Raw genomic sequence first — 27,356 nt, 5'->3', positions numbered from 1 at the left:
TGATGAGGCCAGGGACTTGGGAGTGTTGGTGGGGAGATGAAGTTTAGGGGGGCACATTGCGAAAGTAGCTAAATCAGCTCATCAACTCACTTGTTTGTTGAAAAATACCTTGACGAGCAGAGAAAAACAAGTTATTGTACCTCTGTACCGAGCCCTGATAAGACCTCATCTCGACTACTGTGCCCAGATTTGGTCACCTCGGTTCCTTCTTGATGGGGAGGAGGTTGAGAGGATCCAGAGGCGAGTGATTAAGATGATAGCAGGTCTATGGAATGAACCATATGAGAACAGGTTGAAGATTTGTGGGTTGCAGAAACTAGTTGATAGGCGGAAAAGGGGAGATATGATTGAGACATTCAAATTGCTAAAAGGATTCTATAGGATTAATTCAGATGATATTTTTGAGATCAGGACTGGTGGTGGGAGAACTAGGGGACACCCATGGAAGCTGGGCAAGAGCGTGGTTAGCAGGGGTGTTAGAGCTGGGTTCTTTACTTTTAGAGTGGTAAATGAGTGGAATAAGCTGCCAGAGTCTGTTGTAGGTGCTATGACAGTGAGCGAGTTCAAGGCAAGGTATGATAGATACTGTGAGAATGTTGAACAGCTGTGTGAACATGATGTTTAGGGCCTCCCTCGATGAGTCTAAGGACTCCTGGAGTAGCCCGTGGTAATAATAACAATAATAATAATAATAATAATAATAATAATAAAGAAGCCTACATCCAGAACGTCTGTCAAGAGCTAGAACACTGTCAAAAATTGCACAAGAGAAACTTACAAAATGGCGACGTCCCTGAGCACAGCAGAAAGCACAAAACCCAGGGTATTGAGAATGAAGAAAAAAGATGGAACCTCGTTTGAAAACAAGACTGAAGAACTTGATGAATGGAAGGCACACTTCCAAACTCTTCTAAACACCCCAAACATTGATTTCATCTCGAAAAACACAGTACCGGAAACTCTTAGCATCAACCGCAACGATTTCACCATTCAGGAGTACAATGGCCCTTGAACAAAAAAGCAGGAAAATCACCAGGAGCAGATGCCATCACAGTTGAGGCTTTAAAGCACTGCTCTACAGATATCAAAGAGCAACTTCTACACATATATAACTTTGCACTTTCCTCTGGGGAAGTTCCTGAACAGTGAAAAGAGGGTCTAATAATACCAATTCCTAAAAGGGTAACCCTGAACAAGCCTGAAAACTACAGAGGAATCACACTCAAAAATCTACAATAGAATGATATCAAATAGAATGGAACCACATATAACTCCATTACTTTGTACAAACCAGGCTGGATTCCTCAAAAAATGTGGACAAAAACCAAGAACACATTCGCTGCATCAGAAGACTAATAGAAGGTTCAAAGGACAAGAATCTACCATTGCTTTTGAATTTTATTGACTTTACTAAAGCATTTGATTCTGCTGATAGGGAACGACTATGGGACATGCTCAACTTTATGGCATTCCAACTAAACTTATCAGGGCAATCAAGGCACCCTACCAGGAATATCAAGTCACAGTACTAGTTAACGGAGACAAAACAGACAGTTTTCCCATCACTACAGGGAGATACTCTGGTCCCATATCTTTTCATCATAGTGATTGATTATATTTTTAAATTAATGCAAGTTAAACCTGGAATCCTTATCAAAGACTCATATATACAGATGCACCTTGAAGACCTGAGCTTTGCAGATGATATTGTCCTCACTGACTCCAACACTACAGATGTCCAAAACCACTTTAACAGTCTTAGGAGAACCGCAGAAATATTTGGAGTAAAAATAAACTTCCAAAGAACAAAGACATTAAAACATTAGATAGATGGGCACATCTATATAAATCAAAATGATCACCTTGAAGAAGTAAAGGACTTTGTATACCTTGGATCTCAGATTCCTTAACAGACATTAAAACAAGAAAACAGAAAGCACTGCAGTTCCACAGAAGTCTTAATAAAGTATGGAAGTCGAGCCTCATCTCAAAAGAGATGAAGATTCATCTTTACAAGTGCACCAGCCAGTCCATCTTTCTGTACGGCTCCCAGACCTGGAACATCTCAACAAAAAGCAGCGACCAATATTATAAATAGCTTTGGAACTACATATCTAAGAAATATTCTGGATTACTCCTGGGAAGACCACATCCCAACTCTACTATATTAGATGAAACCCAGCAAGATCCACTAGTCAGCACAGTTCAAAGAAACTAAATAAAATGGCTCGGCCACCAACTTAGACATCCACCCTCTGTACCCTTTGATGCTCAGGTCCTCTACGCCCCTACAGATGGAAAAAGAAAAAGAGGCAGACCCCAAACTCCATATTGAAAATACATCAGCAATATTATCCCTGTTTCCCCCCCCCCAACTCTCTGTATCAGAGATCTGTCAATTAGCATATGACAGAGAAGCCTGGTTTTCCTTCACATCATAACAACCTCCAAGTCCTATCTTAGTGTACAAAGACTACTTATTTGTTTTGATTGGTTCCCTATTTATAATTGTAAAATTATAAATAAATGATGATGATGAAGACTATCATATGCTGTACACCCATTGAGGATGCATGTCAGGAATTTAATGATGACGATCTGACCCATACAGAGTGCCACGTAAGGAACATTAGGTGTCAGTTACAATTTAAATTGTTTCTACAATTACTCAGTTTAGTACAAGGGTGGTCTGAAAAGTTCTTGACCTCGACAATAGATGGCAACACCACTATCAACAAGATTTTTTTTTCCAAGTTGGTACATGTGTCATAAGCATCCATGTGAAGTTGCAAGTCATTCTATCAAGTAGTTTGTTTTATACAGCTGTCTGAAGCAAAAGTGTTGTCTGTAATGTTGAAATGGATAAAATTGAGTATTGTGTGGTTATAAACTTCTTTATAAAAGAAGGTTTAAACGGCAAAAGAAATTCATTCAAAATTCATAAACGTTTATGGGCACTCTTCTCCTTCGTTTTTGACAATTAAGAAATGGGCTGCCTAATGTAAACATGGCCGCACCAGCCTTGAAGATGATCCACGTGAAGGACGTCCAAAACGTCACACCAAACACACCACCGCCAGAAATCATTGATCAAGTGAATGATATGGTATTGGATGACTGGTGAGTAAAAGTGCGTGAAATTGCTGAGACTATAGGCATTTCAAAAGAATGTGCAGGATATATTTTGCATGAAGAATTGCATATGAAAAAAGCTCTGCACAAGATGAGTGCCACGCTTGCTCACAGCAGATCAAAAATGCACTCACATGAAAATCTCTGAACAGCATTTAGAGCATTTTAACAAGAATAAAACTAATTTTGTGCATCAATTTATTACTATGGATGAGACTTGGATATTTACCATAACATGCCAAAATCCAAACAGCAGTCAAAACAGCAGACAGAAGTCAGTTGTTCAGTGCCAAAGAAGACAAAATTGGTTCCATCAGCAGGAAAGGTCATAGCATTGGTGTTTTGAGATGCTAAAGACATTTCGTTTATTAATTATCTTGAAAAGGGTAAAACAATAACCGGAGAATATTATTCCGATCTTTTAACCAGACTAGATAAAAAAATTCGTGAGAGAAGACCCAGTTTGAAAAAGAAAAAAAATCATTTTTCATTGGGACAATGCACCTGCCCACAAACATGTCTTGGCAATGGGAAAATTAAGGGATCTGGGGAATAGGGTGGATGTTGGAACATCCACCCTATTCCCCAGATTTGACTCCCTCTGACTTCTGTATCTTCCCAAAACTAAAACTCTTCCTCGCTAGTCACCGTTTTTCGTCGAATCAAGGTGATTGCAGCTGTAGAGGGGTATTTTACAGATCTTACTGAGAACCACTACAGGGACAGGATAATGGCGCTGGAATAAATGTATTAGTCTTAAGAGAGATTATGTTGAAAAATAAAATCCATGTATCTCTAAATGTGAAGGGGAAATCCCAAACAGTGTTTGCTTCTTTTGGCATAGAGCTTTAGATTTATTTATTTTTCTAATGGTAATCCTATACATGTGAGGTTGTTCAACTTACAGTAGATACTAATATGGATAGTCAGAAAGACTTCAAGACCTTTAAATTGTACTCTTTAGGAAGTACAATGGAATGGTTCCAAAACTCAGCAATAGGGCCTGTTTGCCTGTCACAGTCATCATTGTGTTCTGATAATGCTGGGTAGAAAACCAGCAAAATATTAGTGAGTTTAATAAATTATTTTTTCCTCTTGGTGTTAGTTATACCCTTAAGCTTTATCATGGATAATGAACAACACCTAAGCCTTTTTTTTTATGAATACCAATATTATAATATTTTTTATATAACATACTTTATTCAACAGCAGCATGCTTGAAAAAATTATCAGAATAACATGAAATGTCCCTACTGAATCACAGTAAAAATACTTTTCTGGTATCATTTGCTTACTAATTCTAATTTATTCAAGTACACACAGAAGCAGTAGTATACTGCCATTAACTGAATTTTTCAATAGGATATAAATTATGGCAAATATTTCATATAGTTATGAAAATATAAAAAAAGTTTACCTTTCATTAAGGTTTCCTCCAATGCTAAAGCTTCAGCTTGAATAGCTTGAGAAGTAGAAGAAGCAACTGGTGCAGAAGTCTGACTATTAGTATTATTTTGTTCTTGTTGTCTCTGTTTCTGATGTTCTTCAGTTTTCTTTTCTTGTGAACTAAGTAATGCATCAGCCTGCTCTTCTGACTGTCTGGCAGCGTCTAATTTACTCATTAAGACCTGTAAGTGGCAAATGGTTTATGAACTATCCAGTTTGTTAATCTACAAATTATTTAAAAGTTTCATAGATTCCCCACAGTACTATGAACTGCCATTCCTTAACTAAACCTTGGCACACCTAAAGGTGTGCCAAGGATGTATGTACAAGCAAAAAAAATCAAGCATATCACAACTGGCTTACATCAAGAACTGCATCTTCCTTTAGTGCTTATACTCAAGCCTGAAACAGATGCAAGAAAACTACCAATGCTTCCAAAACAGTTATGAAAGAGAAAAAAGCAGGAACTTGCATTTTGTTCAAATAGTTGTAGGTATCTCAGTAAGTGGATAGTGAGATATTAACAAACCATGTATCTCTAAATGTGAAGGGGAAATCCCAAACAGTGTTTGCTTCTTTTGGCATAAAGCTTTAGATTTATTTATTTTTCTAATGGTAATCCTACACATGTGAGGTTGTTCAACCTACAGTAGATACTAATACTATGGGTAGTCAGAAAGCCTTCAAGACCTTTAAATTGTACTTGTTAGGAAGTACACTGGAATGGTTCCAAAACTCAGCAATAGGGCCTCACCTAACCTAACATGCAAAAGAGAGAAATTCCTCAATGACTACAGCTATCTGTCTCCACTTTTTTTACATCAGCATTTCTCCTACCTTCACCATAAATTTAATAATCTCTGGAGTTATTTCTTCTATTGTAATCTCATTCTCTTCATTATCACTCTCAATCACTTTTGGCCTTCATCAGAATGCAGTAATTCTGAGAAATATTCCTTCATCTTTCTATTATTTCTTCACCCATATTTTCTCTTGAGAAATATATTTTGTAAAAGCCCCCTCTCCCATACACCTACAGTTTTCTTCATTTTGAACCAAAAATCCTCCCATGTGTGCTGCTATCTGCAATAATGTCTTCTTTTACTATATTTGAATCTTACACTTTTTCTGTTCTCTTTCAGTCTTTTTTTCCCCAGTTAATTGTGCTGTTTTTCCTTATTTTCTCTTTCCACACAACTCTTCTGTTATGCTTATTAAAACAAATTTAAATCTCTGAATTTTCTTTAAGATTTTCTACATGCTTTGGTTCAAAAACTCAACTTGATTTGCAATATCACTGCTTTATCCTGCACTTCTTTCTTTTTCAATTCATCCCTTTGTTCCTTTCATGCTCTGTGCTCACTTTTTTTATATGATTAAATGATAATGATCACTACCAATTTTGTATCTTATTATAACTTTTGCACTTGGTACAAATTTAAAGCTACTTTTCTGCAAAATAATATAATCAGTGATAGACGTTTCCTTCCTAAATAGTTCTTTTGTACACATATGCATATCTTTATGTAAAAATTTCACATTTTTTTAAAACTTAAGTCATTAGCAAGGAATACTGAAGCTTATTTCATCATTCTTCAGAGTAGAATCTGTAGCTCAGTTAGTATAAACAAAGCCCTTTGATCAGAGACCTGAGTTTAATTCCTGTCTATGGATCTAGGAACCTTTTTCAGGTATTTTTGACTAAAGGTGAGGTAACAGGTCTCATTGTGTCCGTGCGGTTAGCCTAGTGGCTTTGCACTTCACAACCATATGCCTGGGGAAGGAGCTTAAGGATCTTCCTCAGCCATAGCCAAGTTAGCCGGTCTTGGGCATGGACACAGGTTTTTTCTGCCAGTTTATCTGGGCTTTTTCATCCCACGAGCAGGCAAATCGGCCTTCTGAACACACACAGATTACAGCCAGGAATACTGACCCAGCCATAGGCCTGATTCGTCAGGCCTATGCCAGTTCCAGAACCCAGATAAAATCTGTGTGTGTGTGTGGGGGGGGGGGGGGGCTCAGATGGTGCTGTACATTCCCATAAAAAAGGGGAAGAGGGGTACTGTACCATCACACGGAAATGAAGTAAGGTCTCATGTAGAGGTTGAGAGTTTTCTCCTGAAAACTTTGATTTTTCATCCCCCAAATCAGCCAGTGACCACACATATCTACAGACACAGAATGCTTGGGAGAATGATGGTAGCATGTACTATCTTACCCTTCAGCTAGGAAGTAGCAATCTTTGACCAATATTTCATCCTGGATCCAAATGCCAATACTGGTATCCTGTATACTTCCATATGCTAACAACATTATTCAGTTTCCTTTTTGCCATGTTTATGTAAAAGTGTGTGATAAGTCATGCTAGCTTATCTGGTATTTCAAAATGTATCATAATCTCATATAATTTTTCTCTATTAATGCTGTCATATGCTTGCTGGAAATCAGCAAACATCTGATAAATAATTATTAGAGAAATTTTGGGAATTTGATATAAGTATTCAACTATATATATCTGATCAATTGGAGATTTGCCTTTCCTGAAACAAATGTGCATGGTAGACACCAATTACTTTTTCCATAAGTGAGTTTAATCTGGTTTTCGAAATAGAAGTAAATACTTTGAATAATGATGTTTGAAAAAAATATATTTTAAATTTAACTTTTTTGTAATATATATCATTATTCAAAATATATCATAGATACATTGACATACATTTCTATAAAATGTCTAGAAATATTTTGAATGTTGTACATAACAGAGAAATGGAAATATATCTATAAATTTCCACAAACTGTTTTCACATTATTTTTGTATAATGGGGCAGATCAGACTCTTTCTTTATCCTTTTGGCATTTGCTCTTTGTTCTATATGATTAAAATAAATTTGTATATTTTGTCCCGTAGTTTCTTCCCTCCTGCTTTCAGCAACTCTGCAGGAATTTTATCCGTTCCTGAATGAACGTACTATATTGCTAAGTTCTTGCCTTGATTGTGGTTCTACATTAGTGATAGTTGGTATGTAATTTTGAATTGCAAAAGTAACGTTCCTATTCAGTAATTCATGGAGATATATTCTCTTCATCTGATTTTTTATTTCTTCTTTGCATATTACATATATCCTTGTCTAAGATCACCATTGTTCTTCTGTACATGTCATTTGATTTTATATGCCTCTCATTTCTTCATATTTCATCATTATCAAATTCCTGCTTTGTACCCTCAAGGGGTGTACAGGATAAGATAGTACTACATGAAAAATTTACATCATTACTAACTTCCTATCTACAATTTTCCTTCAGATCAGTCTGTTACTTGTCAAGACTCCAATATTATCAGATCTTATATATCTGTCCTCTAAGGCACTTTGTATCGTATCAATCCACCTATATCTTGGGTCTTCCTCTGGGTCGTTTTTCCTGCCAACCTGGCAGAGAACACTTGTTTTTCCAATCTTTCCTCGCCCATTCTGTTTAAATGACCATACCACATGACCAATGACCTGAGATTAGCTCTGCTAATGCATTCCTGGATGCTGACAATGTCAAGTTGTTCTTTCCTAATATCCTCATTTTTAATATGATATTGTCATTGATTCCATCTGTTCACGCCGCTAATCTTTCTCAGGATTCTCATATCTGTGGTCTCTAGTCTTTGGTCAAGTGTTTTACTTCTGACCCAGCTCTCAGATCCATAAGTTAAAACTGGTTTGAACACTGTCTTGTATACAGCTAATTTAGTGTTCCAACTAATTTCTCTCTTATTCCATATGAATTTATTCAATTGACTTCGTACTATACCAGCTTTATTGATTCTGTTGTCTATTTCCATATTTAATTTACCATCTTCACTAAAAATCATGCCTAAGTAGGTGAAATGTTTTACTTGTTCCACAGGTTCTCCGTTCACAATGCAGTTGACATTTTCAACGATTCTGCCTATTTTCATTGTCTTTGTCTTTTTTTTATTGCTGACCTTCATACCATATCTATTATAATAGTTATTCAATTTAGTCAATGAATCTTGCAATAAATTCGTAACGGATTTATTGATAATTATAACATAAAGCAAAGAGCTGAAATTAACATCTCCAATTTTGATATCATGTTTAATACCACTTTCCTTCATAATGTGATCCATATAGATAATGAATAACAGAGGGATGTACATCTTTGTCTCACACGAGACTTAACATTAAACCATCTTCCTGTACTTCCATCAATTCTAACTGCTGACTTACAACACAAATAAAGACTAAGTATTGCTTCTCTCTTGGCACCTTGTCATATGCCTTTTCCAAATCGACAAAACTTAAATACAGATCTCTGTTATATTCCCATGCTAACAGACTGATTTGGAGGAAAACTGTAGATAGAAAGTTAGTAATGATGTAATTTTTTTCATGTAGTACTATCATATCCTGTACACCCCCTTGAGGGTACATGGCAGGAATTTGATGATGATGAAATCTTACAGGAGCAATGATCACATGAATTACCATATAATAAATAAAAACCATTAAAAACAAATTTTATTGACTTATATGAGCATAGCACAGTGTGTGTGTGTGGGGGGGGGGGGGTGTATATATACTCAACTGCCTTGTATGCCAGCATATACAGTAAGAATGTTTCATTTGACTTCCATAATGCTTTTGTAGTTCTTATTCCAATATCCATAGATCACAAATCTAAGGGAACTCTTTAAAGTCTCAGCAAGAAAAAACACTTTTATTAAATTATGGCATGGATTATCAAAATTATTAGTTAGTAATCTACAGATTTTTTTTAAATTCTGTATCTGATTAAAATGATACCATCATTACAATTCATTAGCAAGTGCCAATAATGCCATACCTCAACAAGTGCTTCTAATGCAGATATTTCCACACCATCATGAACAGAATCATATGATCCAGTAATCTGAGTCTCTACAAGCTGCTCTCTATTTTCTTTGGAACTCTCCATAAGGGTTATGAGTAGTTCAGTAGACTACAAAAGAAAAAAAAATTAAATATAATAAATGTGGACAGCTACAAATATTGCACTTCCATACCTAAGAAATAGAGGAATTCTTTTAATCCTAATATACAGAAAAATGAAAAGCTTATTCTTATTAGAGACCCAAAAAACAATGAATCCAAGATACACAGCCATATTTTCTTAAAACATGTCTGTGTATCTTGGATTCATTGTTTAACAGAGCTAAGCTAATAATGATTAAATACTTGCTTGATTTCTGTTCAGGATATGAACTAGTCACCACTAACAACCATGTTCCAACATGAAATAAAAAAGTAACTAAGATTATCTTGAACCATTCTATGTATTTTGCATGATTATATGTTGAAGAACATCTTGCATACACAGTTGATCATAATGGACTTCAGATAGATTCATTGCACAAGTTGTATTTAAATGTTATCTTATTTTCCTCTTTCTTTAGGCCAGATGCAAAGGCCCTTAAGCTGTTTTTATAATAAGTATTCCAAGTGGAATATTTACACCCTCTGTCAAAAAAGAAATCGAACTTTTCGAAAATATTAGAAGCTAGTGGCGCCACCTGTTGTATCTTTTTGTTGTCAGAAGCGGCAACCTTCATTAGTGTTGTGTCAACTGTTTATGACATTTGTTTCATTAGAAGCCGAGTTATAGTGTAAAGAATGACAGTGTGTTTTGACGAACGGTCGGAAAATGAGTTTCAAACAGAGAGCTGCGATTGACTTTTGTGTTAAACTTGTTAAAATGTTTTACCGAAATGCTTCAAAAAGCATACGGTGATGAATGCTTATTCCGTACTCAAGTTTACAAGTAGTTTAAGTGATTTCAAAGTGGTCGTGAGACGCTTGAGGACGATGAAAAGCTGGGTCGTCCAAAAACATACTGAGCGAAGTTAACATCCAAAAAAGCGCATGATTTCATCAAAGAAAACCGAAATAGTCCATGCGATTGATTGAAGATGAATTAGGGATTCAAAAATTAACTGTGCACAACATTTTGGGCCTTTGTAAAATGAATTCGCAATTTGTTCCCCACAAGTTGACCGTCGACCAAAAAATGTATCAAATTGAACACTATCATTTTCCGATCATTCGTCAAAACACATTGTCACTCTTGGCACTATAACTTGGCTTCTAATGAAACAAATGTCATAAACAGTTAACACAACACTAATAAGGTTGCCGCTTTCAACAACAAAAAGATACAACAGGTGACGCCACTAGTTTCTTCGATTTTCAAAAAGTTCGGTTTCTTTTTGGACAGAGGGTGTATTATAAAATAATAATAATTATTATTATTATCGAGTCATCAAAATTCGAGCCATCTCAGAATTCAAGGAGACCCGACCTACCAATCCAGAACTGGGGGGGGGGGGCTAGTATTATATAATAATATAATATCTATATTATTCAAAATAAGTACTCCAAATAATTATTATTTTGCAGGAAATAACAATATATACTAAAATATTAATTATAATAACTTTAATCAACTTTCCTATATTTTGACAATGCTAAACTACCATCATCAGGGATCACAAAAACAACGATAGGTGTCCATAGGCACTAACACTGGACAAATGAGGCTTTAGAAAGGTAACCAAAGTTGGGTCTAGAATCCTAAATAGCACCTCCTATTGGGATGGATTGGGTGGTTTCGGTCGTTGGGTTAAAGTTCTGAGGATGAGTGCTTCCCCAATTTGGGACAGTCTTATGCACCCAAATTTGTTGACGTTTGGAAAGTTTCTCAGACACATTCGAGGAATAGCCTCTTGTATTTGTATTTGCTGCAGTGGGTGTCCGAAGCGTGGTTAGCAAGTCCTGAGTGGTTGTAATGGTGGAACACCTTACCTTGAGATTGCTCTACCTACCTTCCTTCCTACAGACTACGATCCCACCAATACACAAATCAGAACATTTCATAGGCTCCTTAAAAAGGTCAACTCTGGCCTGTGGAAGTCACAAACTAAAACCGTATAACTCTAGACCCCTTCCCCCGGATATATGGACTACCAAAAATCTATAAACAAAATGTGCCATTACTATCCCACTATTGATGACACTAATTCACCCACTTACAAATTAGCCAAAGTACTCACGCAATATACTGGCAACACATAAAAAACTCAGCCCACTTTAAAGCCAGTATAGAAAATCTCACATCACAATACACTCATATTCAGAAATGTCCCACTCAAAGACACCTTAGACCTCATCCATGCCATATTTCCTCCTGATATCTCAGGCCTGTTTCAGTTCAAAACAGGCTGTTTTGTTTGTTTTGGCAAGGAAAATTCTACAAACAGATAGAGAGAATACTCTGGCCAACTTCTTCATGGAGACGTTGTTTTTTTTTTTAAAAATGGTCTGAACTCTGCCCCATATAAACCCACCGTCTGGCTACACTATGTAGATCATCTGTTTTCCCATCTGATCACATGGACTGGATATGCTCCACATTTTCTTAATCAACACCCCAAGATCCAGATTACCTAAGAAAAGTAAAAAAAACAACAGTCTCCCATTTCTAGACACGCTAGCCTAATGGATCCCTGGCATTCTCCATTTACAGAAAACCCACACATCTGGGTAGAAGAAGCCAAAATGAAAAATAATTTCTTCAGAAGCAAAAATAGAAATCTTAGACTGGTTTGCAAAAGGTGAAGGTTCCACATCTGTTGGCAATAGTTTTAATTTGAATGAAGATACGATCTGAACAATTTAAAAAAATGAAAATGCTATATGACAGCTGTAGCCTCTGGTACAAAATTGAGCACTAAGTCTTCTTCTTCATATACCAGAATATAGTTTATAGAAAAAATGGAAAAAGACACTGCTAACATGGATTGAAGATCATACCCAAAAATGCACACCAGTAGACACCAATAACACTAATTTAATTCTTGAAGAGCCTTCAACTGGCAAATTAATTGTAAAATCATTTTCTGATTAATGATCCCATAACTGAACGAGGCTGTTAAAATCCAATCAGATCTGAAATCTTGTATGGGTCTATACAAACAACTGTCCAAATTAGGATCACAACAATATATTAAAATCATGTTAAAATAAATCAACCCGCATCTGAAACAATGCCTCAAAAGGTTTCTGATATAAGAGGAAATCAACTGTCAATAAATGCATGAAGGTGATGGACAAAATTTCCTCGGATGAGAGTGATTTTGCATAAAAAGGATGCGCTTTCTATCAGAAAGTGATTCAGAATAAAAAATTATTAAATCCTATTTTCATGTTTCTGAATTGTGATATTTTTTCCTTTTTGAAATTTAATTTTTATTTCTAAATGATTGAGTTTTTTTTTTTTGTTAAAATACTGAAATAAAAATTGAGTTATGTTTTTTAATTAAAATATGGATGGATATGCTCAAATGAACAAAATTTGTGTTTCTTTTAACAAGATTACTAATTTTTGAAGTTATTGAGGCTATCTAATATTTTTCTATATACAATGCATGAACGAGTATTCTGGCAGACCATCCGCTGCCTTCGAGGGAGGAAATCGTGCACAGCAGGGGCAATTAAGGCCTCTGATGGTGCACTTTTAACAACCGAGAAGGATATCCTTCACAGATGGAGGGAATACTTTGAGAGCCTCCTTAACCCGGGTGGCCCAGCAGTTGTGGACATCCAAGAGGTGCAGATCGGGGCAATGACTAGTCTCACAGCAGAAGAGGTCCATTTAGCAATAAAATCACTAAAATCGGGCAAGGCTGCTGGTGATGATGAAATTCGGCCTGAAATGCTAAAAGCCTTAAATCGAGACGGTGTTCTCTGGCTGACTCGAGTGTGTCAGGCTGCTTGGATATCTGGGCGAGCACCAAAGCAGTGGCAGACAGGCATAATAATACCAGTCTTTAAGAAGGGAGACCAGAAGGATTGCAGTAACTATCGTGGCATCTCTCTGCTCAGCCTGCCTGGGAAAGTGTATGCTAGGTGCTTGGAAAGACGGTGCAGGAGCATAGTTGAGTCAAAGTTCCAGGAAGAACAATGTGGCTTTCGTCCTGGTAGAAGCACAACTGACCAAATCTTCACTTTAAGGCAAGTGTTTGAGAAATCTTGGGAATATGCCAAGAATGTCTACAGATGTTTTGTGGACTTGGAGAAGGCACATGACTGGGTTCCTCGGGATAAGCTTTGGCAAGTAGTACAGGAGTATGGAGTGGATGGTCAACTATTAGCTGCCATAAAGTCCCTGTATGAATGCCCAGAGTTTTGTGTCAGGGTAAACAGCACAAAGTCTGAACCTTTCACAGTCTCCGTTGGCCTCCACCAATGGTGTGTTCTGTCACCCCTCCTTTTCATAATATTTATGGACTGGATTGATAGGCACAGCTGAGGCAGTGAGTGTGTCAGAATTGGAAAATGTAGCATTGGACATCTGCTTTTTGCAGATGACCTAGTTCTGCTTAGCTCTTCCACAGATGACCTCCAGCAGACCCTGGATAGGTTTGTAGCTGTTTGTGCAGATGCCGGAATGAAGATCAGTGTGGCCAAAACTGAAACATTTGTGGTCTCAAGACAACCATCCCAGTGCACTCTAAATGTAAGTGGAGTCCCAATGAGACAGGTGGAGAAGTTTAAATACCTTTGGTCCATATTCACGAATGATGGAAAATGGAACGTAGAGTTAGATACTCGAATTGGCTTAGCAAGCTCAATGTTGCGGGAGCTTGGCCGTTCGGTAGTATTGAAGTCGGAGTTAAGCCAGAAGGCAAAGCTGGCTGTCTTCAATACAGTCTATGTCCCCATCCTCACCTATGGTCATGAGAGTTGGGTAATGACCGAAAGAATGCGGACACGAATCCAAGCAGCTGAAATGAGGTTCCTTCGAGGGATTGCGGGGCTGACAAAACTCGACAGTCAGAAGCTCTGCCGGGAAACCCTCAATACTCAACCACTGCTTCTCCGTGTTGAGAGATCACAGTTACGCTGGTACGGGCACCTGGTCAGAATGCCACAAGAGAGGCTCCCTCAGCAGGCCCTCTTTGCCAAGCCAGAGGGTGGGAGGCCACGTGGAAGGCCAAGGACTCGCTGGATAGACACGTTTGGGAATCCCACCAGAACACCCCTGAGCTTGGTGGCAGAGGATCGTGACCATAGGAAGTTCCTCTTGCAGCTTTTGCCCCCACAACCAAATTAGGAAGAGTGGGCCTTGAAGATATATGTATGTATACAATGCATGAAGGTGATGGACAAAATTTCCTCGGATGAGAGTGATTTTGCATAAAAAGGATACGCTTTCTATCAGAAAGTGATTCAGAATAAAAAATTATTAAATCCTATTTTCATGTTTCTGAATTGTGATATTTTTTTCTTTTTGAAATTTAATTTTTATTTCTAAATGCTTGAGTTTTTTTTTTGTTAAAATACTGAAATAAAAATTGATTTATGTTTTTTAATTAAAATATGGATGGACATGCTCAAATGAACAAAATTTGTGTTTCTTTTAACGAGATTACTAATTTTTGAAGTTATTGAGGCTATCTAATATTTTTCTATATACAATGCATACTGGATGTCTTTTTTTATTACACGATATTCTTTGGAATGTATATATCATGTAAAAACAAGATTGTGTATGTGTACAAAATTTCACCTACTACAGATGATTAAGCTCTAACAGGAATCCTCTTTATAAATCATATCATAGCAGTCTAGAATCAGTTATAAATTTTGCAATGATACTGCCACTCACAAAGAAAATGTACTGGACTACTCCCCCCCATAAGTATTTTTCTTACAATAAACATTTTAGCAGCAAGTGAACTGGGGGAGACTATTTCTGGCTGGTATTTTTAAAGATGGTGGCAGCAGTCCAACTTTGATCTTTTAGTATGCTAATTTTCAAAATGCATGAATTTTTAACTATTCTTCTACTTTTACTATACTACAACAGTGCAATGTTGTGCCTATAAAACATACCTTGTTTAAAAAAAAGAAAAAAAAATTACTGTAAAACTGATGTAGATCTTTGCCATTCAATCTTTAATGTTTAGTTTTCATTTCAAACTGCTATTTATCTTTATGCAGTCTGTTAGTTTCTCTCGCATTCTTCTTGGTTCAGTTATAGTTCTACTTATCATAGATATATCTATAGGTATAATCTCATTGGAGGTTTAATGGAGTGTTAACAGCACTAAGAAAGGATTAAAAACTATTTTAATTCTTCCAATATTTCATCTCGGTTGATGAGACATCTTCAGGGAGCACAAATGAATGCTTGTAATACACAAAGGCAACAGAATAATAAATGAAACATGGACTGATCTTGAGGCCAATGTATTGGATACCACTCACAGGATCTTCTGAGTGAAATAAAACATGCTCCATCATAAATTTAAAAAAGGACTGATTTTGAAATCTGCAACTGCACTCAGAAATGAACCGAATTTAAATAAATGTGAATGCAAGAAACCCCAAAATTTGGGAAACATTAATCCTCAGAGATTCCAATTTACAACCTAGGCTGCCTACAAATGCTCATAGAAGGTATCCCACCTAGTTAGGATTGAAAATGAGATCCATGCATTTCACAATTATTATTGTGTTGCCTCTGTGTGTGCTTGTGTGTTATAAGTGTTCATTTGTACTCCCTGAAGATGTCTCAATGACTGAGCTGAAATAATGGAAGAATTAAAATAGTTTTTAATCATTTCTTAATGCTGTTAACACTCCATTAACTGCCAACATAATGTTCTCCTAGCACCTTAGCATTAACAAATCTTTTCCTATGTCAATTTTCCTGTACACTTTTATATACAGGTAGTCGTCAACATACGACCATGTTAGGTTCCGACTGACCGGTCGTAAAGTGATCAGGACGTAAGTCAGACCAGTTTAGGTAAATCAGACACTGTGTACAACACAATTGGTTTACTATTTACAAAAATAAAAAATATTATGAAAAAGATATCAAATACTGTATAAAACCTAAAAAAACATTTTATCTTAAAGAACTAAATAAAACATGTAAGAAATAGATAAGAAATATTTTACTGACCACTCATGCTTGGCTGCAGGTCATCAATGCCACCGCTTGATGTAATGGGAGTTGTTTTTCTCATAAACTTGTTGGTTTTCTTTTCTGCTCATAAATTTCACGGTATGGCCGAAAAGCATCTTGTACCATTCGTTCAATCCCTGCAAATCGATGTTTGGGTCCATTTCCTCAAAATGTGCAAGTTTATTTAGTAGAGAAAACCTTCAGATAACCCTCTGGTTTTTCCTCATCTTCATTTTTCTCTTCTTCCAAAGCGATAAGTTCTTCATTCGTAAGTTCTCCAGATTCTTGCTCTAGCAACTCCTCAACCTCTTCCACTTCAATGTCTAAAGAAAGTCCATTTGCCAGTGTTACAATATTTTCCGTAACCATTTCAAGTTCATGTTCACTATCAAATTCATCATTAACAAAATGCTGGACACAGTTATTTCAGATTCCATTCATGCATTTCTTTGTCACAGCCTCTCACGCAGCCGCAATATTTTTGATGCATTTATAAATATCGTACAGTTTCCAAAACTGTTGCAAAGATAGTTCTGGGTTGGCATCTGTTGCGGCTATAGCTTGGGTGAAAGTGGTTTGAAGATAGTGTGCCTTAAATTTGGCAATCGCCCCTTGGTCCATAGGCTGAATGATTGGAGTTGTATTTGGCGGCAAATAAAAAACTTTTACATCTGGATGGAGGTGGTCTAGGTGATGTGGATGGCCAGGTGCATTATCTAAGATTAATACAATTTTGAAAGGAATTTCTTTCTCAAAGCAATATTCATGAAGTTGAGGTACAAAACAATTTAGAAACCAGTCTTCAAACAACGTTTAAGTGATCCAGGCTTTTCGGTTTGAACAGAAGTATACAGGCAGAGATTGTGCTTGTTTACATTCTTGAATGCACGGGTATTTTCAGAATGATAAATTAAAAAAGGCTTCAGTTTAAAACCTGTGATGTTCCTGCCAAAGAGCAAAGTCAGCTATCTTTCATCATCATCATCAAATTCCTGCCATATACCCTCAAGGGTTGTACAGGATATGATAGTACTACATGAAAAAAATTACATCATTACTAACTTCCTATCTACAATTTTCCTCCAAATCAGTCTGTTACTTGTCAAGACTCCAACATTATCAGATCTTATATTTCTATCGTCTAAGGCACTCTGTACCATATCAATCCACCTATAGCTTGGTCTTCCTCTGGGTCGTTTTGCTGCCAACCTGGCAGAGAACACTTGTTTTGCTAATCTTTCCTCGCCCATTCTGTTTAAGTGACCATACCACCTGAGATTAGCTCTACTAACGCATTCCTGGATGCTGACAATGTCAAGTTGTTTCCTAATATCCTTATTTTTAATATGATATTGCCATTGATGCCATCTGTTCACGCCTATAATCTTTCTCAGAACTCTCATATCTGTGGTCTTTGGTCAAGTGTTTTACATCTGACCAAGCTCTCAGATCCATAAGTTAAAACTGGTTTGAACACTGTCTTGTATAATTTAGTGTTCCGACTAATTTCTCTCTTATTCCATATGAATTTATTCAATTGACTTCCCACCATACCAGCTTTGCTGATTCTGTTGTCTATTTCTATATTTAATTTACTATCTTCAGTAAAAATTGTGCCTAAGTAGCTGAAATGTTTCACTTGTTCCACAGGTTCTCCATTCACAACACAGTTAACATTTTCAATGATTCTGCCTCTTTTTATTGCTGACTTTCATACCATATCTATTACAACAGCTATTCAATTTAGTCAGAGAATCTTGCAGACTTGTAGCGGATTTATTTAGAAGTAAAACATCATCCACATAAAGCAAAGAGCTGACATTAACATATCCAATTTTGATATCAGGTTTAATACCACATTCCTTCATAATGTGATCCATGTAGATAATGAATAACAGAGGGGATAATGTACATCCTTGTCTCACACCAGATTTAACATTAAACCATCTCCCTGTACTTCCTTCAATTCTAACTGCTGACTTACAACTCAAATAAAGACTAAGTATTGCTTGATATAATGCCCCATTCACATCATATAACTGCAGCATATTGAATAGCTTCTCTCTTGGCGCCTTGTCATATGCCTTTTCCAAATCGACAAAACTTAAATACAGATCTTTGTTATATTCCCATGCTTTCTCGACTATTTGTCATAAAGTGAAGATCTGATCCTGACAACCTCTATTTGGCCTGAATCCAACTTGTTCTTCACCAAGCTTTTCTTCCATAATTCTTCTCAACCGTTACTCAAGTATACTTGCATAGATCTTGCCAGGAACACTCAGTAGGGAAATACCTCTGTAATTCTCACATTCATTTTTTTCCCCTTTTTATATACGGGTCCTATTAGAGCTCTGCTCCAATCTTCGGGAATTCGTCCCCCTGTCCATGCTTTCTGAACTATGCAGTGCAGCCACTGTAAGAATCTTATACCAGTGGCCTTGAGGTTGTAATGTTGTAGGATTCTGTTGATCTTTTCCGATAACCCTTTAATGTATGGGATGGCTATGGTTTTACTGTAATCTAGATTCGTTTTTGTTGTTGTTTTATGGAGTATTTTATTAATAGTATTTTTTGTTATAGCCATTATTTATGAATGCATTGCTGATGATTTTTAGTTCTTGTTTCAGGGCTTGCTGGTTAGAGCAAATTGTTACAGCAAACCAGCAAGCCCTGAAACAGGAACTAAAAATCATCAGCGACACATTCATAAATAATGGGTATAACAAAAAATACTATTAATAAAATACTCCAATTTTATTAATACAGACCAGTATTTTACAATAAAAACATTTATTCAAACCTACCAGTTTTGCCAGCAAACTGTCTGGCTTTTTCAAGGCATTACGGAGATATGAAAGTTAGTAAATGCAAATTAAAAGGAACATAAAAAACGTTGTAAACCAAACTAGTATCTATGGTTACACGTTTCGCGTGACAGAGATGACTTATTGTTCTTATTCATTATCATGCATGCGTGTTTGTTGTAGACTTGTAATGTGATTACTGGCTAGCTGTAGTTCAGATTGATTGAGACAGAGGATCAAGTTTTTCCACGAACTGTTTAGAATTACACTCTGATTTCTGTTGAGGTTTCCGCCGGTTATTAGTACTATTGTGGATGCCTGTAGTCGTCATCGAGATATGGCATGGAGCTGTTTTGCCAATCTATCGTGTGGTTAGACGTGCAGAAATGATGTGCTAAGCCGAAAGAGATGCTTCTGTTGTGGTTTACATCACCAACATGTTCTTTTTGTCTAATTTCTAAACTTCGTGAAGGTTGTCCGATGTAGGCAAGACCACAGGAGCAGGGAATGTAATATACTCCTGGATATTTGTAGAACGGAACTTTATCTTTTGGAGATCCTAAAACTTGTCTGATGTTGGTGGTTGGTTTGAAGACCACTCTGATGTTGTGGGCTCTTAGTATTCTTGCTATTTGATAAGTATCACTACAGTAGAAATGTGCTGACGGTGGGATTCTTCTTGTATGGGGTTGTCATTGTATAGATATTTTTTGATGATGTTTTGAGGATATCCATTTTGTGATAATGTGTTAGCTATTAGTGAGAGTTCATTCTGTGTATCCTCCTCTTCTGATATAAACTTTTTCGCTCTATGTTTCAACATGTGGATAATACTCAGTTTATGTGACTTGTGATGGTTTGAAGTATAGTGAAGATATCTTCCAGTATCTGTGGACTTTCTGTAAATGGATAATTTGACACTGTTAGGTTGTTTTTCTATCAAGATATCTAAAAAATGCAGTTGGTCGTTGTTTTCTACTTCCAGAGTGAATTTTATCTTGCTATGTATTGAGTTGATTTTATCCACAAACGATTTTAGGTTGTCTAAGCTGTCTTGCCATATGATGAATATATCATCCACATATCTCTCCACCATGTAGATGGTCTCGGAGAGATTGCAGAGAGAATTTCTTTTTCAAGTTTTTCCATGAAAAGGTCTGCACAAGATGGTGATAGTGGGCTTCCCATTGCTAGGCCTTCTAATTGTTGGTATATGGTGTTGTTAACTTTGAAGAAATTAGATTGAAAGCAGTGTCTAAACATCTGTGTGATGTCTAGAGGAAAGAGGTCTTGGATAATGTTTATTACCTCTTCTACTGGAACATTGGTGAAAAGGGATACAACATCTAGGCTGGCTAGCATGTCAGTTGGTGCAATCTTAATGGCTTGGAGTTTATTTACAAAATGTTGACTATTCTTGATATAGAATTCTGTTGATCTTATTTTATTATTTAATAAGTTTGCAAGATGCTTTGCCAAAAGGTAGGTTGGTGATGATCTTCCATCAACTATTGGACGGAGAGGTATATCCTGTTTATGTATTTTAGGTGCCCCATATAGTCTTGGAGTGATAGGATGTGAGGATTTTAGTGTTTTCTTCACTTCTTCTGGCCAATTGTTACAATTTCTGATTAGTTGGTTTGTTTCATTATGATTTTTTATTGTGGGGTCTCTGTCTAGGATTTTATAAGTTGAGATGTCTGATAGTAATACGTTTAACTTATCATAATAATCTTTAGAGTTGAGAATAACTGTAGAATTTCCTTTATCAGCTTTTGTAATAATGATATCTTTATTTTTCTTCAAGTTGAGAATTGCCTTTCTATCATTATTACAAAAGCTGATAAAGGAAATTCTACAGTTATTCTCAACTCTAAAGATTATTATGATAAGTTAAACGTATTACTATCAGACACCTCAACTTATAAAATCCTAGACAGAGACCCCACAATAAAAAATCATAATGAAACAAACCAACTAATCAGAAATTGTAACAACTGGCCAGAAGAAGTGAAGAAAACACTAAAATCCTCACATCCTATCACTCTGAGACTATATGGGGCACCTAAAATACATAAGCAGGATATACCTCTCCGTCCAATAGTTGATGGAAGATCATCACCAACCTACCTTTTTTACGAAAAAGTTTATATCAGAAGAGGAGGATACACAGAATGAACTCTCACTAATAGCTAACACATTATCACAAAATGGATATCCTCAAAACATCATAAAAAAATATCTATACAAGAAGAATCCCACCGTCAGCACATTTCTACTGTAGTGATACCTTTCATCAAGTCAATTTCTTATCAAATAGCAAGAATATTAAGAGCCCACAACATCAGAGTGGTCTTCAAACCAACCACCAACATCAGACAAGTTTTAGGATCTCCAAAAGATAAAGTTCCGTTCTACAAATATCCAGGAGTATATTACATTCCCTGCTCCTGTGGTCTTGCCTACATCGGACAAACTTCACGAAGTTTAGAAATTAGACAAAAAGAACATGTTGGTGATGTAAACCACAACAGAAGCATCTCTTTTGGCTTAGCACATCATTTCTGCACGTCTAACCACACGATAGATTGGCAAAACAGCTCCATGCCATATCTTGATGACGACTACAGGCATCCACAATAGTACTAATAACCGGCGGAAACCTCAACAGAAATCAAGGTGTAATTCTAAACAGTTTGTGGAAAAACTTGATCCTCTCTCTCAATCAATCTGAACTACAGCCAGCCAGTAATCACACATGCGTGTTAATGAATAAGAACAATAAGTCATCTCTGTCACGCGAAACGTGTAACCATAGATACTAGTTTGGTTTACAACGTTTCTTATGTTCCTTTTAATTTGCATTTACTAACTTTCATATCTCCATAATGCCTTGAAAAAGCCAGACAGTTTGCTGGCAAAACTGGTAGGTTTGAATAAATGTTTTTATTGTAAAATACTGGTCTGTATTAATAAAATTGTATTTCTATTATAAAACGACCAAAAATGTATAATTTAAATAAAATACTCCATAAAACAACAACAAAAACAAATCTAGTTTACAGTAAAACCATAGCCATCCCATACATTAAAGGGTTATCGGAAAAAATCAACAGAATCCTACAACATTACAACCTCAATGCTACCTTTATACCATCCACTAAACTTAAAACCATATTCAACTCCTCCAAGGATCCTCTCCTCCCATTAGCACATCCTGGAGTCCATTACATCCGCTGTACCTGTAACTTACCGTACATTGGTGAAACAGGACGGACAATCCCTATACACAAGAAAGAACACATTAAATATAACCATCATGGTGAAGCAGGCCTCTCAGACCATGCACTCAACACCTTAAACCAAATCAACTGGAAAAGCACCCGCTCTTTACACCGAACCTAGTACAAAAGGAAATTTAAGGAAGCCTGCAAAATCCTGATAAACCACCCAAATATCAATAACAAAGATGGTATGAAAATTCCAAGGATCTGGATGGCACACATCCAGCCTACCTAATATATAAGATCCAGCATAAGTCAGGATTCTAGCCAATCTTTAGCTAATATTAGAAACCATTCCATACCAACTGGCTGGAATGTACATGATGTTAATATATGTATATAGATAGATACTTGTTGTTGGGCCCAGTGTATTTCTACAACCAACAGATAACACTAATAATCGGACTCTAGCTGAAGTATATATAAGTTTAATGACTATTACCGAGAGAAAAGATGGCAAGATATATTTAACAAGATACTACTAGTTTACTAGTTTCGTTACAAGAACATCGTGAGGTATCATACTCAAAGAAGTATATAAAAAATTACAGAGACTTAAAATTGTACTAACAGAACAAGTGAAAAACAGTAGCATGTTTGAAAAAATGCAAGTATGAGTTCCATACAAACGAATACTACGCGCTGTCGCGAGTGCGCCAGTACTGAACAGAAGCAACGTGTGCGTCCGAGAGATTGTAACTCAGGCTGTTGTTGATATGAGAGGAATCTAGAGAAATTTCTCTTGATTCAACAATCTTTCTTTCGATTTCATCGTAGCAGTTTGAGTCCAGTTTACAATGTGCTGGCGGCCTTCGTCTGAGTTAGCAGAAAAGAGAACGTGGCTAGAGAGAGCGCTAGCTCTAGTCCTGTTATAGGAGATATCTCTACGGTGTTCATCCAAACGTAGAAGGATGGATTTAGCAGTCTGTCCATAATATGGCTTTCCGCAATCACACAAAATCTTGTAGACTCCTGGAAACTGAGTAGGAAGATGTTTCTGTTTATGTTTGCAAAGTAATGAACTCCTTTCACTTTAAACCAAAAGTCTGGTACCGATATATTGATGATATTTTCCTCATCTGGGAAGACGGCGTCAATAACCTCTATTTATTTTTAGACCACCTAAACAAGTGCCACGAAAAAATCTCTTTCACCCTCGAACTGTAATCGGATGACTGTCTTCCCTTTTTAGACCTCAAACTTACCAGATGTGCTGAGAACATTAAAATCTCAATTTTTAGAAAGCCTACTCATACTGACAGATACCTTCATGCTTCCTCCCATCATTATCCTCCACAAAAATGTGGTATTATTTCCACTTTAGCCCACCGAGCCAAATCATTACTTACCGAAGAAACAGAAATTATAAATGAACTCAGTTTTCTTAAAAAAACGTTTATTAACAATGGCTTCTCTCCAGAGAAGATTGACAAATTTCTTTCCCCCAGGCACTCAACTACTGCTGAAGATCCCCCTTCCCCAAGAGCCTTCATCTCCTTGCCTTACATCAGCTCTCTTTCACCAAAACTGGCAAAGATTCTAAAGAAATTTAACTTCAAAACGTGCTACACTACGCTTCCAAAACTTCGTTCATTACTTTGCAAACATAAACAGAAACATCTTCCTACTCAGTTTCCAGGAGTCTACAAGATTTTGTGTGATTGCGGAAAGCCATATTATGGACAGACTGCTAAATCCATCCTTCTACGTTTGGATGAACACCGTAGAGATATCTCCTATAACAGGACTAGAGCTAGCGCTCTCTCTCTAGCCATGTTCTCTTTTCTGCTAACTCAGACGAAGGCCGCCAGCACATTGTAAACTGGACTCAAACTGCTAATATCCGTGTGTGCTACGATGAACTCGAAAGAAAGATTGTTGAATCAAGAGAAATTTCTCTAGATTCCTCTCATATTAACAACAGCCTGAGTTACAATCTCTCGGACGCACACGTTGCTTCTGTTCAGTACTGGCGCACTTGCGACAGTGCGTAGTATTCGTTTGTATGGAACTCATACTTGCATTTTTTCAAACATGCTACTGTTTTTCACTTGTTCTGTTAGTACAATTTTAAGTCTCTGTAATTTTTTATATACTTCTTTGAGTATGATACCTCACGATGTTCTTGTAACGAAACTAGTAAACTAGTAGTATCTTGTTAAATATATCTTGCCATCTTTTCTCTCGGTAATAGTCATTAAACTTATTTTATAATATTCCAACCGAGTAAAAATGAATTCTCCTAATATATATATATATATATATATATATATATATATATATATTTTTTTTTTTTTTTTCACCAGAGGTCAGGCCAACAATTGTTGTAGCGGTTGGTCAGTGTCTTTAACATACCAGTTTGATTGTAGTGTAGCTTTTAGTTATATTAAACTAAAGTTATTATTCAAACACGGTTGTTGTCTCCATAATTTTCAAAAATGCAAAATTAAGTTTAAACTCCTGCCAAAAAGCATCAGTGACTCTTGCTACCTAAGGTTGTTTTCTGGTAAAATATGTTTTAAATTCATCTGGCGATAACAATAAAATGTGTCCTAATTATGATGATCAGAACTTACCAGTACTAACAGATCAAATCTATCTTCCACTGCTACTGCCCTTGGAGTCTGAAGGATGCACAGAAGCACACAGTCAATCAGTCCATCATGAGAACATATCAACGAACTGGCATTTCCTATATAGGATGCAAAAGATGAAATTCATTTTAATTACTAATCTATAATTTAATACTAATTATGCAAAAAAGATATGGCAAAATTTAGTTTATATATGAAACACAAATTTTTATGGCACATTAGCATCCAAGGCTATAACATGCTGCATCAAAGATTAAAATGCATTAACACCAACTATATATAAGTATATGAGGTAAAACTGATATATCTTATTAAGAAAAAACCACCACAATAGTTCTACTTATACAAAAATTAATTTCTTGTAAAAATTTAAAGCCAGATTAATCTCGTGTATCAGTTAAAATCTGCCTAAATATGCATAAGGATCAGAATGATTATTGTTGGTCTCTCTATTTAATGATGTTTGCAATTTTATATTAACTTTCCTATGAACTAAGCTAATGAATGGACAATCTTTTAAAATATGATGAATAGCTATAACTAATGAACAACACTCACGGAGGCATATCCCTCCTCAATAAGAAGGAATCTATAGGATGAGTATGACCTATGGTGAGCCCAGTAAGAAAAGCTTCCTCTCTATGAACCCTGCACAGACTGATCTGCTATGATTTGATTATATTCTTTATCTGGGATCTTCGTTGTTAGGCTCTCTATTCAATGATGTTTGCAATCTGACCTAGTTCCAGTATCTTCAACCTCATTTCCATTAATTCTAACATGGCTTGGGATCCACAACTGGTGAACATGGGACAACTGATGTTGATGATGAATTTGATGGAACAGGTGTTGGAGCTATGCCATGGCAGTAGCATATTTAATGGCATTTGTGCAGAATTGTTTTACTGTGGTATCTACAGCTAGAAATAATTCTCTTATATGGGATTCAAAGGAGCATATGGTAGCCTGATTTGTGTTACACAAGTTTTCCTAAAATGGATAGAAAGTACTTGTCCACATGTGATGGCAGAAATTTTATTTTAATTGTGTATTGCAAAGATAGTTCATTCACTTCAACACAGAGATTAGGAACAGGAAATGTTTGAAATACTTTAAATATGGTTCTGACTCACTGATGGTGAATTCACTAACTGAAGCATACTCTGCAGAACTACAGTCTTGGGACCATTGTGAAGTTGTGATTAGGTAAGTGCTCAAAATTGACATGTGAGGAAAGAAAGCAAATTTTTAAATAAGTCCCAAGAAATTTGCCCTGCTGTAACTGGAGTCATCGTTTGTACTTGTCTTAGCTCTGGATCAGGGTGAAGATCATGTTTGTGGCAGAAGTGCACACAAACAGTCTTCTGATCTCAGAACTTAAACCTCCTGGCAAGTGCTGAGGAAGAAAAGAGGGTCAATTGCTTATTGCAACTGTCTGTTATTCTAATATTGCAAGAATGACAAAAGAAGGTAAATTCATCCACACAGAGTTCAAAATGCATAACCTTGCACTTGCAACATTTTTATACTGTTCCTTGGCCTGGTCGTTACCTTTCAGCTAGTATCTGCACAATTTTCTTTTCAAAATCATATTCATCATTTAACACCTATATGATTTATTCTCCTATGGAATTTACAACCGTGTTAAAAAACTTTTTTTTTTTATTATCCCAACGTTTCGATCTTCACATCAAGATCATCATCTGGAGCTTACATAAATATACAAGACAAGCTGAGTTACATCATTAACTGTAAGCTAGAGAAACAATGATTTGATCACATGTTATTCTACTGGCGTGACCTCTGGTGAAAAAATAAATAAATAAAATAATAATAAATAAATAAAATAAAATAAAATAAAAAATAAATTTTTACATCAAGCTAAATTCTATTTTACAATGACAGGAATAAACATTCTTTTAGATGGTTTTCTTTCAGAAACAATTGGTGTCTTATTTTTAGTATCAATACTGGATTTTCTACAGTCCTGTTTATAGTTGTTCTTGGTGAGGAAGGTCAAATATATACCTTCCATATGTTTGGGATTTTTAGACCATCATTGTTGTTCA

General features: G+C 36.2%; 1 protein-coding gene across 2 annotated transcripts in view; it reads right to left on the bottom strand.

Annotated features, from left to right (window-relative positions):
• The window catches only part of LOC150104457 (wings apart-like protein homolog), a 249,014-nt gene that overhangs the window by 42,852 nt on the left and 178,806 nt on the right, over window positions 1–27,356 (bottom strand). For both annotated transcript variants that reach the window (XM_090395636.1, XM_090395635.1), the window contains 3 exons: window positions 25,270–25,385; window positions 9,436–9,570; window positions 4,550–4,760 (listed from right to left, as the gene is read on the bottom strand). In XM_090395636.1, the coding sequence (XP_090251762.1) occupies window positions 4,550–4,760; window positions 9,436–9,570; window positions 25,270–25,385 (462 nt within the window). The remainder of the gene's footprint in view (window positions 1–4,549; window positions 4,761–9,435; window positions 9,571–25,269; window positions 25,386–27,356) is intronic.

Source organism: Typopeltis vanoorti, chromosome 7 (assembly GCF_054136105.1).
Source record: "Typopeltis vanoorti isolate ZY-2024b chromosome 7, IOZ_Tvanoo_1.0, whole genome shotgun sequence".
NCBI classification, from domain to species: Eukaryota; Metazoa; Arthropoda; class Arachnida; order Uropygi; family Thelyphonidae; genus Typopeltis; species Typopeltis vanoorti.
This window is presented reverse-complemented; position numbering and strand designations above follow the sequence as displayed.